The sequence below is a fragment of the Poromitra crassiceps genome (genome assembly GCF_964638095.1).
Source record: "Poromitra crassiceps genome assembly, contig: HAP1_SCAFFOLD_380, whole genome shotgun sequence".
In the NCBI taxonomy this organism is placed as follows: Eukaryota; Metazoa; Chordata; class Actinopteri; order Beryciformes; family Melamphaidae; genus Poromitra; species Poromitra crassiceps.
Genome location: NW_028152024.1, coordinates 18,389 through 33,952, shown reverse-complemented (window position 1 = coordinate 33,952; position 15,564 = coordinate 18,389). Strand labels below are relative to the sequence as shown.

Genomic DNA, 15,564 nt, shown 5'->3' with positions numbered 1-15,564 from the left:
AACGTCTGGCAGTGAATGTGTTAATACTAATGTTAACCTTTCGCTTGTTTGCCAACATAATAAAATAATTGTTGCAATAATTGTTATTGTATTTTATTATATTAAACTAATTTTCCAGTTTTGTTGTAACTGTATTCTCACATTAAAGGAAATTACTGAAATAAATAAATGCTAGCAAAAAGAGCTTGTATTACATGACTGTTATTTTCTGCACAGGCTACTTCAATTATTTAATGTTTGACTGATCTCAAAGCTTTAAAAATGTCTTTACTTAGAGGAGCAAAACTCAAAACACATTTATTTTTGGTTTCCAGGGACTTCAGAGTTCACAAATTCAATCAACACCTTTTTTGTAACTACATTACATTTATTGGGAAAACATGAGGGGAATGTGTTTTATCCTGAGCCATCGCGATGATGAAATATGCTGCCCAGAGCAACAGCATGCATGTCTCTGTGATGTGTTTTAATAGTTTCATGGATGAGATGAGACTAGTGTTAAAGTTGTGTGAACTGTCAGTTATAAACTGTGAATTTAGTAAAAAGTAGAAGTGAGTTCCCTGCTCGATAGGGTCCCATTATAAAGGTCTAAAAAGTATAAAGTGTGATTTCTCAAACAGATTAGATTAAAGTGATAGAGTCCTAAAAATTGTGACTCATTTAAAGTTTAAAAGAGTGTCTAGCTTAAGGTATGAAACAGTAGAGTTCAAAGAGGGCATGGTTTCAACATGAACTGCTGTTTAAAACAAATGACATTTGCACCTGGAAATATTGCCAATCCGTTTGTTTACAAACATGCTGATTCCTGCTATTAACAGACACCAATGTGTGTCTATGTATGAAACCACAAGCCCAGCCACACCACTCCATGCTCATGGCATTACCGCCACCAAGTGGATTTTATCATGCTTTACACCTGCACATACTGACCCTCTCTAGGTAATATGTATCCATTATAAACAAAATGTCTTCTACTTTTCTACTTTCATATCTGTCATTAAATTCTCCTAACTTCCGGGGTCCTAGAGTATTAAAAGTGGGACTGGAAATATAAAGTTATAATATATATAATATAAAGAACTAATAAAGAAATTGGCAGACGTGCATTTAAATTCAAAGCTCCTTCTGATTGGAACAACCTGCCCAATACCCTCAGAACAATCAACTCATTTCACCTCTTCAAAAACTCACTAGTACCATTCCTCAAAACACCATGCTGCTGCTTTTAATGGTATTGTCTTCTTGCCCCTTATTACTGCTTGTTTGGTCACTCTGTTGTCTGAATCGTTAGTGCATTGTGCAATGTTTGTATAATATCTATGGTATGTATGTGTGTATAGTATATATGTACATATATACATGCATGTGTAAATATGTACATATATGTGTATGTGCGTGGATATATACGGATATATATAATATAATATGATATGGTATATATAGAAATATATAATATAATATATATAGTACTACAGTATGTGTGTATTGTATATATATGTGTATAATATGCATAATACTATCTCGCTCTATCAACTTCTTACTTTTTCTGTAGGTTGTTGTGGGTTAGGGGAATGTGTCGGTGGGTCGGTGAATGGAGCCTCCGTGTGCTGCTGTGTTGTATGTTTGTTCATGGTGAATGGAGCCTCCGTGTGCTGCTGTGTTGTATGTTTGTTCATGTTGCATTGTTCTGTTTTTGTGTTGGACCCCCTTGAAAACGAGATGGTGCATCTCAAGGGGCTAGCCATTAAATACAATTTCTAACAAGTTCAGCCACAACAAAAATGAAGTGGATCCCCAAATGACTGCTGGCTGCCTGTTGGGTTGATGTAGCTTAGTGGGTTGATGCAAAATGTTGCTGAATTGCTCTCATAAAAGATTTATGTTGTGAGAAATAAAATATGATGGGAAAGTGGGTTACCAGGCAGGCAGACTGAGCTGTTTGTATATATACAGAGTAAATGTGGATATGTTTTTATTAAGTAGTGGAGTTTGTTCCTGGATGCGGGGATTAATTTGATCGCTGAAATGTTCTTGATTGCCCCATTAAATAAACATTAATTAACAATTTAAATAACATAGCTTGAAAAGCAGTAAGGGTTGATACCATTGGGTTTGAAGGGATTTATTTGATTGGAGACGAGATTAAGGGATTTTTTTTTATGTCCTTTAATTTTCTTACATGTGATTACATTAGAAAGTAAGCAGCCATATTAAGGGGCTGTTTAAAGGGGCTTCAATGTGTTTCCTCAATTAATAACTTCATTTTAAGGGGGATTTCCATGAATTAAGGGGTGAATGAATGTAAACGTTATTTTAAGCCTGTGGAGATCAGAGACAGTGCCGAGGGAGAGGTTGTGCGCTCTCCTCATAAACAGACAGAGAGCCAGGAGGATTCTATCTGCCTCAAACAGAGCTGAGTCTGAGACACACCAAATGTATCCAGGGAAGTTGTATGGGGGATGTATTTAATATTTTGAAACTTAATTTGATCCAGCCAGCGTGTCATCTTTTATTTGACTAATTATGTATTTTTCCAATGTGATCTGTTCTCTCTCTTTATTTATGTGTGTGTGTGTGTGGTGGGGGGGGGGGGCCTGAAGTCTTTATTGCAGTGTTCAGCTAATTCTTGTTTTGTTTTAATGTCACACACATCACATTAAGTAGAAAATAAATACATAAATATACTGCCATCTTAGCTAGCCTGGATGGAAAAACCTCGCTCCGAGTTTTCCGGCTATGGGCGGAAGTAATAATAGCCCCGTGCTGTGCTACGAAAACACTGCAGCACAGGCCACCGGAAGACAGGGGCGGGTCTTCTGCTGTCTTCCTGTCTCCGTAGCGTGATTTCTAACCCCACATAGGATAAGCAATAACCACGCCCTGTGGCGCCGGGATTGGCCAGGAGCATTGAAGCTTGGGACTAAAGCACCTGGGGTTTTTCATCTTTTTAAATAAAGATGTTTAAAAAACTATTGCTTGTTATATTTTCAGTGCTGTAGGCTACCTTTTCTCTGGGTAAGAATCGAGCTTGAAATTAACGATATGATACATTATATTATATGAGCTATGAACGTGAACACAACACCGTTTATATTATTGCATGTTTTTGTAGATTGTGTACATTGTGTAGATTACAATTATTATGCTTATTATTATTATTACTATGCTAAGGTGACCATAATTCATTTCAATGTCCGCTCTCAATGTCCGCTCTCGAAATCGCTGTCCTTTCTCAAGAGCTATTCAGTTGGTTCATGAAATCGCTGTGCTGCGTGCCCTCCAGTGTTGCTCCTGGCCAATCCCGGCGCCACAGGGCGTGGTTATTGCTTATCCTATGTGGGGTTAGAAATCACTGATTTCAGTGGCTCGAAAGCGGACATGTTTGGAGAGAAGCTCGCGCTGTTAGAAAAAAAATCAGGCACAACGCGAGCGGCCGTTGGAGCTAGCGAATAACCACGCCCAACAAATTTACGTAATTTGACGCGCCCGCCCCTCGCTCCACCCCCGCGCCCTTCACGGCAGGGTGAGCATAATTCAGCCGCACGGGGAGGGGGCGCTGTCGGCTGACAGGGGCTGCTCGAAAATGTGACTTCACGGCGACGATACGTATCTGAGCCAGCCAATCACGTTGTCCTGCGTTGTTTGGGACGTGTATAAAAGGCGACCGCAGATGGGGGTGGGTGGGGGGAACCCCCAGAGAGAGAGGGAGGAGAGGAGGAGAGAGGGGGAGAGGAGAGAGGGGGAACCAGAGGAGAGGAGGGGAGAGGAGAGAGGGGGAACCAGAGGAGGGGAGAGAGGAGAGCAGAGGGGGAACCAGAGGAGAGAGAGGGGGGAGAGGGGGAACCAGAGGAGAGAGGGGGGAGAGGAGGAGAGAGAGGGGGAACCAGAGGAGAGGGGAGAGAGGAGGAGAGAGAGGGGGGGAACCAGAGAGGAGAGCAGAGGGGGAGAGGGGGAACCAGAGGAGAGGAGGGGAGAGTACCAAACTCAACTAGGTACCAAACCAACAAACTCTACTGTATAGTCTTTTCCTACGTTTAGTTTTTCTGTCGAGAGCAGAGTGGCTTCGAGGGAGCGGATTGGCCGAGTCCGAAGAGGGAGGCGAGCCGGCTCACTTGTCATCGTCCTCCACTCTCCACCACTCGTCCACCTCTCCCTCCTCGGTGTCGTCCCCCACGTAGTCCCCCCAAGTGTCATACACATCCCCCTCCTCATCCTCCTCCTCTTCCTCCCCCACCAGTTCACCTCCGTACTGCTGCTCATCCTCCTCATCTACCACGACTTCCATCTCCTCGATGTCGTCGCCGTCCTCGTCCTCGTCGTCCTCGTCGTCGTCCTCATCATCCTCATCTTCCTCCTCCTCCACTTCTAACTCGTCCAAATCCCCGTCCTCTACCTCGCCGTCCTCCTTCTCGCCCTTGGAGAAGGAGGAAGGAGAGGAGAACCCTTCAGTTCTGTCCGCAAGGTAGGACCTGCTGCTGGAGGGTAAGAAACGCGAGGTAGCGGTCTTTGTGTTGATGTAGAGGCGAGGGGGAGGGTCCCGCTCCTCCCCGTCGGGGGGGGAGGAGGGCAGGCCGGTGGCGGCAGAGTCGGCTCTGGATTCGGGGACCAGGGAGGGAGGCGGGGGCAGGGCCTCAGCGGCCCCGGGGCTCCCGTCGTCGGGCACGTATTCGCGGATCTCGCCCGGCTCCAGGGGGTCGGCGCCGCACGGGTAGTGCTCGCTGCACGACAGCTTGCCGTCCAGCCGGGAGATGAAGAGCATGCCTTCACGGTGTTCCTTACAGTACGAGCTGGGGCACATCTCACAGAACGAGGCCGCCTCTTTAGCACACACGTCACACTGGTGCCACGGACACTCCCATCGCCCTGGAGACACAAGTTCACGCTTATTGATCATGATAAGCCAACATGATTTGGTCATTTTGAGGTTAAAGGTGCAATAAATACAATGTTTATTGTCCCATAGCATAAAAATGACATTAATAAACTGCAGAGGGTTGCCAGGGTTGTTAATGATTACCAATGGTTTAGCCAGGTGCTGAGATTTCTGGCTTCTAGGGATGGGACAATATATTGAAATTCAATATATCATAATACAAAAATGTGTCCATGTGTCGTGGGGGCAGAAAAATGAACCGCAATTTTTGTTACATTTTATTCTGCTGTAGAAACGCCAAAATGATGACCTTTTTTCAACTGTTCATTGATGGAGGTCCGTGCTAGTATGAGTGAGACATCAGCATTGCAAAACTTTTTGTTCTAAAGCCAAAAAAAGCAAATGGCAAAGCAGTATTATTATTCCAATATTTTGCATGATGATGTATGACCTATTCTCAGTTGGATCCCCACTCTAATCAGCTAGTGTCTCTATTGTGAAAATGTGATTTCATTATTCATGTCAGTTACAGACCACTGTCAGCTGTGCCAGAGACCTGCCAGTGTTGTTCTTGGTCATAAAAACACAAAAAAAATCACAGATTTTTAGTAGTATAATATAATAGTAGGTACGAAGCCTTCTTGGCAGAACTGCATGTGATACAATGAAGCATCTCCACCCCACTTGCCTGCAGGTCTCTTGGCCAGGTTGAGACAGTCGGCATGGTAGACCTTGGGGCAGCCGGGTTTCTTGCAGGACACGATCTGTCCCCCGTCGCCGCAGCTGAAGCACTCGTCCTCCCTCTCCTTGGTCACCTCCTGCTTGGTCTTCTTCTTGCCAGGGACCTTCTTCTTGCCTTCCTTCAGCTTCTCTGCAGACGGCTGGTTCTGCACATGGACAAAGACGCTCAGAAGATGGTCTAACACAGGGGTTTTCAAAGTGGGAGGCGGGCCTCCCCGGGGGGAGGGGGGGGTTGCCTCCAAGCAGTTTCAGGGGAGGCTCAGTGAATGGAAGTGAAACAATATTACATTAGTTATCAAAAGGAGACCACATAGAATAGCCTAAATGTGTGTGATCTGGTTAATGAGATAGTTCAGAGATACAGTAGTTTGGGGGAATTTTACTATTTTCCCAAATGTTTTATGTATTTGGTGTAGTCTGACAGCAATATCACAATCAGGCCGAGCTAAAAGTGTTGAAATGTGAGTCTTCACCTTTGTCGGTCGGACACCCAGGAAACCGCTGCAGTTGGGCGCTCCACATTTACACACAGTCTTCCCATTGCCAAGACACTCCAGGTTGTAGTTGAATGTCAGGTCCACACCTGTTGTATGTACTGCATTAGCTCCACACTGTACTCAGATTATAACAAAAATCATCTGCATTCTGATATTACTCACTGATAATATAAATGATCAATAATATAATATATAATATAATATAATATAATATAATATGATATAATAATATGATCAATAAAAAGACAACGAGTTGGGACCTTTTGCGATGTCCTGCAGAGCGAACAGTCCCACCCTGGTGTCCCCGTTCACAGTCCACTTCTGAGTCTCACAGTTGGGCTGGCAACAGTGGTTCATGAAGCGAGCCTGGTTGCCCTTGGGCCCGGCATCGATGATCTGGTCCTGACATAACAACGTACAAGTGTAGGCTTAGGACACGCACCGAGCATTTCATTTGAATGACAAATGGTGTGTGCTGCTCCCCCGGCGTGCACCACGTTGTTTTGTTTGACTCAGACTCACCTTGTCCAGTGTAAGCATGTAGAAGTTACAGATGTCGTTCTCCTGAGCATGTCGGATCCTGGTTCGACATTCTTCCTCATCGATCACCTCTCCCACATATTCGTTCACAAAGGCCCCCTGAGAGAGAGAGAGAGAGAGAGAGAGAGAGAGAGAGAGAAGCGAGCGAGCAAAGAAGAGATGGTCAAACAGAAGGGAACGAGGAAAATGTGGATAGTTCATATCACATTTATCAAAAATATTCTCTCGGCTTTCTCCCGGGCTGCCTACCTTCTTGATGTCGCAGATGCTGCGTAAGCCCCAGCCACGGGACAACGTCCTGAAGATCTCCACGCTGGTGTACTGGCGCTTTGTGAAGGCCTGGTTCTGACAGCGCTCCCCCGCCACGCACACCTGAGGGTGGCACTCGTACATCAGCATGCGGTTGATGCACTCCGAGTCGCCGCCGCACGCGTTCTCGTCGGACGCCTTGCAGTTGCAGCGCGGGATCTCCGACAGGTCGGCCGTGATGATCTGCACCTTGCCGATTGGTCGGTTCACCTGAGACAATGGCACAGTTTTTTTTCTTAAGCGTCACATGTTATCGTTATTATTGGTCAGTCTAACAAAGTGTGTTTTTGTTGATACGCTGTTACCCTAATGTGTCTGTATGGAGGAGGTTTCTTGTCATTCTTTCTCTCCTCCTGAAGCTGCTTCATCTCCTTCTCCGCCTGCAGCTCTTTGAAGCGCTCTGCTGCTTCAGTCAGGGCTACAAGAACAGATACAGTGTTTACTTAAACTATTTAAAATAATAACTTGAGCCAACTGAACTAAAAATGTGTAATAACATTTTCAATCGAGCACTTGCAAAAAAAGACAGTTAACTCATTGAGTGCCAAGGACGGACATGTTCGTCATTTCAAATAGTAACGTAGAGTGCCAAGGACGGACATGTTCGTCAATTGCGTTTTTTGACGGTGGGGCGTCGATCAAAGCCTTCTGCCTCTGATGTACAAATATTATAGCTATTGGATGTGTCTAACCTATTTTACAGAACCCTTAGGTGGCGACAGTGCTCTCCACATAACAGAAAGGCAAGGAAAAAACAAAGAAGAAGTCGTTATGGAAACGGAAATCGCATCGCATCCATATGCATCGATATGCTGAAGCACGTTACTGCAGCTGTGCCTGCAGCAGCCAATCTGCTCCCACAATTGAGCCGCTCCGTGTCGGTTGCGACAGCAAATCCGCACATCCACACCGTGGAGTTGTTATTATGCTCAACTGGAAGCATCGTTGCCGGTGACAAACACGCGGAACGCTGTAAAAAAGCCTGGCTGTCCGCACCCTTCACTGTGCGCACAGCAAACTCAGCAGAGAGCCACCACAGACAGGAGGAGGAGTGTGCAGTTGAGGCGAGGCGGGGCGGGGCGGGGCGGGGCGGGGGGGGGGGGGGGGGCACGCAGAGCAGCACGCAACACCCAGACAGACCCAGGCAGCAGGACAGGATTGACAAACGCAAGCCAGAATATCCGATGCCCACCAGCAGCAAATCAAAACCAGCAAGAAGCTGCAACCAGCAGCGCACGCAGGGGCCAGCGCTGCTGGTTGTAGCTAAAAATATTATTCTGCCAAACAAAATTCCCTGGCCTAAACTGTTTTATTGAAGGAAATTATTTTTGAGGTGTGACTACATTAGAAAAGATTAGCTTCAGAGTCAGTGATGTGCTTGAAATGATTAATTTCACAAAAGGCCAATTATCTCAGCTTCTAGAAAAAAATTGCTATTTTTGGATGAATCAAGCTATCTTCTCCGGCTCATAACTAAAGAACGGAAAATGGGATCAATAAACTTTTTTTTGCGGATGATAGAATAGAGTCTCATCGTTCTTTGTGCGTGTTCAGTGTTTACATAGTAATATCACACAATATTCTGTGGGCCTCGAGAAATCACTGAAAACGCTCTGAAACTCTGGCACTGGGAGCGTCCGTTCTCCAAAAGTGGCTGGCACTCAATGAGTTAATAGGCTACATGCCTGTCTTGTAGATTGCATCAGCACCCTTGCCCATCTTCTCTATGTTCTGCGTGTCTCCTTCCATGTAGGGGAAGACTCTGGCCTGGTACGTCCACACAAAGTCTTTGGAGCCAAAGAACTGCACCGGGAACTCTCCCACCTCATGCTTCATCCTCAAGATGTTATTTGGGACGTCTTTGGTGAGACAGACTTCTGCGGGCCACCACCTTGAGCAATGAGAGACCCCAGGGTCAAATGTTCATCAGCCTTTGGTGAGAAGAGAACCACTATCAATAACAGGGGGAGACTATTTCTCTCTCCTTACCTGTAACGTCCCCACTTGACCCACAGGAGGTCCTTGATGCGAGGCTTCTTCCCAGCTTTGCAGTCGTTGCAGAACCAGCTGCCCTCGGGCATCTCCATGCTCAGACACTCCCGGTGGAAAGCAGCAGGACAGGCCTCACAGCACAGCAGGCTGCCCCCTGCAGGCCGCAGCAAGACACAACACATCACTGAGACGGCAACAAAGTGGAAAGCGTCTTTACCGTCTTTACCGTCTTTACACTATTCAACAAAACCAGTGCACAACTGTATTTTGTGGCTCATTTTTGCGCTGCTAATATGAAAAAGCAGGAATTTGTTTTGTAACATCAGACATTCTTGTTCAGCCGGTGATGACACGCAGCATCTTCTTTACATTGTAAAACGAGAGATGCGAGAGTTTGAGACTTTTGATCGATGCTAGAATAGAGTTACAGTCATCTAAGGATGAATGACTTTATCCAGATTACATCCTGATAAAAACCCTGTGGAAATACAGTAGCTCTCAACTGGAGGAAGCAAGGTCATTGAGACCAGGAGCGAGCACCTAGAGAGATGAGGAATGCAGAGTGAAGAAAGGCCTCCAACGAAAGATTCTGTTTCCCTTTAGATAAGACGAGTTATGACCATAAGCACCGAGCGTTATGAATTGAACTGACTGAACAATGCGACGTGCAGACCTCAGATTTGGGAGTTAGTGTTCCATTGGGTACGTTTTGTCTGTCCCCGATGCTGCAGTCCTCCGTGTCTGCCTCCTGCTTGGGGGTCTTACAGCCTGGGGGGCTGGGAGACGCGGCCACGAGGAGGACATCGCTGCTCTCTGGAGGCTGCGGGACCGCAGTGACCGGGGCAGACGATGTGCTGGGCACAGGCTTTTGTTTCTTCACAGATGCAACCTGTCCATGGCAAGGTGTCATCGTGTTATGAGTGTATAATTGTGGCATCACACTGTTTGGGTACTAACTAACATGTTTTTTTATTGGGTTAATTTTCAACTTGTGTACTCTTGTGTACCTGAGTGTCCGTGACGACCCTCTTGACCTCTGAGGTAATTCTCTTTGACTCCTAGAAAGCAAAGACAGAACAGGTTGTGAAAATACAGCAACAGTTTCAAAACTACTCCAAACTGTCTATTGGAACTCTTCTTCTTCGTCTCTTTCTCAGCGGCAACACACCTTCTTCTTTGGAGGAGTAGCAGACACTTCTTCTATGGTGCATTCCAGAACCTTGTGGGACAGCTTCCTCGGCCTCTTTCGGTCTTGGTTCATTGAAGGTCATGTGACTAATGTGTGCATTACCTATTCAAACTCAATAAAGAATATCACAAAGGTCATGTGACTACTGTATGCATTACCTATTCAAACTCAATAAAGAATATCACAAAGGTCATGTGACTAATGTGTGCATTACCTATTCAAACTCAATAAAGAATATCACAAAGGTCATGTGACTACTGTGTGCATTACTTATTCAAACTCAATAAAGAGTTGTGGCCTGCAGCGGCCACCTATTCTACATGGTACTGCAGGATAGTTGATACTGGATAAGATGACGATGACAATACGCAGCACAGTTAAGATGACGATGACAATACGCAGCACACTGAAGTATCTATTTACCAGATTTGAGAGGTAGATGGGTTTTTTCTGGGGTCTCTGCAGCAGAGCGAGAGCGTTGTATCAATATCAATAGAGTATTGTATCAATATATCTATATATATATGTATATATATATATATGTATATATATATATATATATATATATACATATGTATATATGTATCAATTGTATCAATAGAGCGTTGCGAGGCGATCTGCAAGGCTCTCAATTGAGATGCTTTTTTCATGAAATATAAATGAATGCCAGAGCAATTTAAGGAGATTTGTCCAGTATTCAGTACCGGTACTTGAGTACAAATGCAGGCAATACATGTAAACAGCACTGTTGTGTGTATTCGCTCACCTTAAGCGTGGTGTGGAGCTCCGTGTCTGTGAGGCAGCCCTGGTTGCCGAAGATAAAGGCTCTGTCCTCTCCCACCGTCTCGCACAGCATCCGCCACTTCTCCTCCACCAGCTGCCCGTCCAGATCAGACTGAACACCTGGGAGGAGAGCAGGAGGGAGAGGACACGTTTTAGAGGAAGGCTGACTTGTGGTGACTTAAAAATCATATTTAAAGCTGGAAATAAGGTCCAGGTTGTAAAAAAAACAGAATTCTCCTTTAAGGGCCTGTGTCCACCTAGCGTCTTTTCCTCAGGTCCAGCATCTTTTTTCAGTTGTTTCTAATGGGGGGAGAGCGTATGCGAGCGCACACGGACGTCTATAGAAAGTGCGCTGCACCCAGCGTCTATTTCAAAGCGCTCCGGGTTTTTGTGCGCCGGCTCCCAGCGCTCCCAGCTGAGAATAATTTAACTTTTCAGAAAGACGCTGGTGTCGGGTGCTGCTTTTCTGGCAACTAATCATATGGAGAAACTATCGCAACAGAGACAGAAAGGCTCAATTGTGGGAGCAGATTGGCTAGACACTTAATATTTCTGGTGAGTGTTGTGCTTACTGCTTTTAATAGCGTAGCCTACCTACCTGTGTTGTTAGCTTGCTAGCTGTCAGCTATCAAGCTCCTACCGCACTGAACTAACGTTGCTTCCTTGTATATTGTGAGCTGGGATCAGCGCTCCCCAGCGCACTCCCAGCGTTTAACGTCGGAAAAAGATGCTAGGTGGACACACACAGGCCCTAAGACTGCAGCCTGCTGATATGGTGTGAAAAGGACAGAGAGCATTGGTATTTGTATTGACTGTCACTGACCTGCTGTAGGACAGTCCCGGAGGGGACCAGACTCTATAGAGGTTGGTGATGGGGATGTCGGCGGTGTCGTTGCTGTTGCTGGCGTACGACTCGCTGAAGCCGTACATGTGCAGCAGCTGCCAGTTGGCCATCTGGCCGTAGGTGTTAAATACCTCGTCCCCCTTTCGAATGGGGCGCACGCAAACCATCTTCAGACTGTCCTGAGAAAGACACAGGATGTAAGAGAACGAACGAGAGAAGAGAGGATATGGGTCAGAAAAAGAAGGGACTCAGACTACGAGACAGAGAGAAAGACATAGTTGGACACTCATTAAAAGAAAGCAGGGCCCGAAATGAACATCCGTCAAGCGCCATTGGCGACTAGATTTGACGTTTGGCGAGTGACACTCAGAGGTTGTGCGTGCGTGCAGCTAATTATAACGAAGTGGGCGTGTCCCCTCACCGGTGTGTACTCCAGATTGGCGTTGTGACTCGACACGTGGTTAAGCATGTCGGCCATAGGAACCATCATCGGTGGGTTGGGGGCCGCCTCCTCCTCCTCGTCCTCCTCCTCCTCGTGGGGCTCTTGGAAACTACAGCGATAAGAAAGGAGAAGGTGAAGATGAAGATTCCCTTATTGTGATTGTAACTGTGACTTGTCATTTCATTCAGAACCGGGAGTTGAAGACCGCCGTTTTCTGTTGTTGGCCAATTGACATAAAGGTGAAAACATGAGATGGTAAGAGATGTTCTTACAGGCATATAGCCTATGAAATTAGTAGCCAAACTTTGGTTCTGGTTGTGTGTTTCAGTCAACCGACAAAATTAACTGTTTGGCGTAGGCAAACTTTAGTTCCGCCTGTGTGTTTCCAGTAGGATAATTAATTATACTGTATGTTTTGCAAGTACTTGAGTAATATGATATATCAAAATTTGATGAGAGTAGTTGAATATTGAATTGACTTAAAATGCCCAGCCCTAACCCAAACGCGGTTGGTCTCTTGCCTGCTAACCTGTAGGCCATGACAAAGGCCACCAGCTGTGTGTAGAGCTCCAGGGTGTGTGTGCTGGGGTTCCAGAGATCCGGGTGTCTGCTGATGAAGGGCAGGATCACGTCTGTGTATTCCCTCTGGATGTTGGCCAGGTCTCTGTCCACCGCCTAGGGAACACATGTTCCCTTCAACAGGCTGGATCTCTCCTCTCTGGACCTGTGACAAGAAGCAATCAAGTGAAGGATGCTAGAATTCAAATACTGAGCGCAGAACAGCAGCATTCTTCTAAACACGTTAGACAGGCCTGGAATTCATTAATTAATTGATTGCTTGATTGAGACACTGTTTGATTGACAGCTGACCTCTGGGAAGTGCAGTGCAGAAACACCATAATATAGCTTACATCTACATCAGTAAATTTGCTTTGTTACTTTCAAACCAATCAATTCAGGAGGTAGACATTCTTGCTGGGAAACGTATACACTGATTGAAGACTGTTCCTCACCAGAACATGGGCTGGTCCAGCGCCCTGAAGTTAGTCCAGAGGGAGAGGTAGGGACTCCATTGGGACCGCGGGTTCGTGTACTCATACAGCAGAGCCAGCAGCAGGGGAACCCAGCCCGACGAGCTCTCCAGAGAGGCCCTGTCTGGGAAGGGGAGAGAGAGAAGGCGTAGAGACAGTGAGATCAGCCTCAATCGCACATGTAGCTGGGGGAAGAAATACTACATACATGGTATTTATCATGATACATCCAATGCAGGGACAGCTCACCCTAAAATCCAAAATACATATTTTTTCTCTCCCCCGTAGTGTTATTTATCCATAGATTGTTTTGTGTTAGTTGCCCGAGTTTTGTAGATATCGGCCCTAAAGATTTTTCCATAGAGAGTTTCATGTAGGAACTATTTTCTATTCTGGACCAAACTACACCCACTAGCTAGCTGCTGCTAGCTGCAGTTTCATGTCAGAACTAGCTAGCTAGCAGCTAGTGGGTGTAGTTTGGTCAAAAGAAAATAGTTCCTACATGAAACTGCTCACATTCACAACAAGGTCCGTGGATTATCTTGAGTAACCGGGTCATAATTTCTGGAAAGTTTCTGGAAAGAGACATTGCTGTTGAGCTTTTCAAATGTTTTATTTTTGCAAATTGAGCACCACAGGCCGAGCGCCACTAACACAAAATGATCTCTAGATGGATAAATAACAACTCAGGGGAGAGGGAAAATATGTATTTTGGATTTTAGGGTGAGCAATTTCGTTAAATATCAGTATATAGGTCCGTTCATGCTTTTCTTCCCCTGCTTGTTGTCACCTTGTTCCAGCAGGGCAGAGACCTTAGTTGTTGCCTGGTGGAGAAGAGCAGATCTGGGGATGGTGAACAGAACCTCCCCCTCCTCTATGTCCTCCTTAGCCAGCATGCCATACTCTGCCACTGTCCCCTCTTTGCTCACATACACCTGGGAGGGAGAGAGAGACACGTCCAGCTCAAGGAATGATGTTCGCTCACCTATATCAGGCTCTACCTACTGTATATCAGGCTCTACCTCTTTTGAATGACAGATTCAGGCAGACATATATACATGTTGATTTGACAGATTAAAAAATTGATACCTGATGCAGCATTTGTGTGTGTATCCCTTTAAGACCGCGAACCGCGTGAATGCGGTTCGCAGTCTTAAAGGGATACACACACAAATGAGGGATGTATACACGCAAATGCTGCATCAGGTATCAATGGGTTAAGTAATAGCCTACATACATAAAAGGATATCTGAGATTATTGTGTAAATTGTGAGAACAATGACCTTATTGCTGAGCACTAGGCCGACTCGGTCACACCATTGTAGAAAGTTCTGCAGAGGCTTGAGCTCTGAGCCTTCGTCTACCTGTCAGCAATGGAGTCACATGGATATTATAAACATCATTATATCTTTGCATCTGCAATCGGACGTCAGAGACGGGTAGGAGAGCGTTTTGAACAGCCGAGTCCCCCAACTGACTTATGGAAGTTTGTGTGACGCTAGTTCCAGAGTGTATACGGAGAACATAGCGTAACATTATGGGGCTAGGATCCATTTCACAGCAAACAATTTGATGCAGGAAGTAAAACAGGTATCACACACACACACACACACACACACACACACACACACACACAAATGGTTCAATTCCATTTAGGAGTTCCAGTGCCAGGGCCCTCATTACTGTTATAGGTTATACCTGCTTGCTTTACATCCTGCTGCCACGTCAAAACGGTTGCTGTGAAACGGGCCTAGATAAGATGAGCTAGTTCACACAAATTGGCAGGTAGACAAGCTGTCGAACTTTCTAGGCTACATCAAAGTTCAAAGTATGTGGCCTCCTCTCCGCTCGCCATGTTTTCTCTCTCCTACTTTATTGTTGTTTTGGAGATCATGGGGACCAGCGTCAAGCCAGCCACAATACAAAACGGGGGTTTTCCCCTGGTTATTGCTTTCAAAATAAAGGCATAATAATAATGAAACGATGTTAAAAAATATATATACCTTATACTTTGAAGGGAATATTGCTCATTTCCGGCTGTGTTGGAGTATATATATGTGTGTGTGTATATATATATATATATATATATATATATATATATATATATATATATATATATACTACAATGGGCGGGGCGTCGGTGAGTTCATACGTGTGACGTCACCTGCGCTATATAAAGAGCTGTCTACAGTTGGTCAGCCTCTGGTGGAGCTAAACCCGAAATTGCTATTCGTGTTTTCCAGGCATAGCCTACATTAGACCGCTGTTTGAATATGCAATGCCGGCGTGGTGCAATATAGGAAAAGTAGAACTGAAAAAACTC

At 45.4% G+C, this 15,564-nt stretch overlaps 1 protein-coding gene and 1 pseudogene across 2 annotated transcripts; both read right to left on the bottom strand.

Moving 5' to 3' along the window:
- Nucleotides 1–4,108: 4,108 nt before the first annotated feature.
- On the bottom strand, nt 4,109–10,213 carry LOC310771151 (histone-lysine N-methyltransferase, H3 lysine-36 specific-like; the record flags this gene model as incomplete). Its single annotated transcript, XM_083663815.1, has 12 exons — nt 4,109–4,863; nt 5,553–5,760; nt 6,088–6,197; nt 6,372–6,513; nt 6,634–6,750; nt 6,901–7,170; nt 7,266–7,378; nt 8,646–8,851; nt 8,950–9,106; nt 9,610–9,841; nt 9,960–10,010; nt 10,121–10,213. 12 exons carry the CDS (start codon nt 10,211–10,213, stop codon nt 4,109–4,111), a joined length of 2,454 nt encoding a protein of 817 aa, XP_083519941.1.
- Nucleotides 10,214–10,411: 198 nt separating this feature from the next.
- Nucleotides 10,412–15,272, bottom strand: LOC310771150 (N-lysine methyltransferase setd6-like; annotated as a pseudogene). Its single transcript has 9 exons — nt 15,252–15,272; nt 14,525–14,605; nt 14,032–14,176; nt 13,224–13,365; nt 12,740–12,934; nt 12,190–12,319; nt 11,752–11,947; nt 10,908–11,044; nt 10,412–10,600 (listed from the first exon to the last, which is right to left on the bottom strand). The product of its transcript is annotated as an N-lysine methyltransferase setd6-like (transcript).
- Between the last annotated feature and the right edge of the window lie 292 nt (nt 15,273–15,564).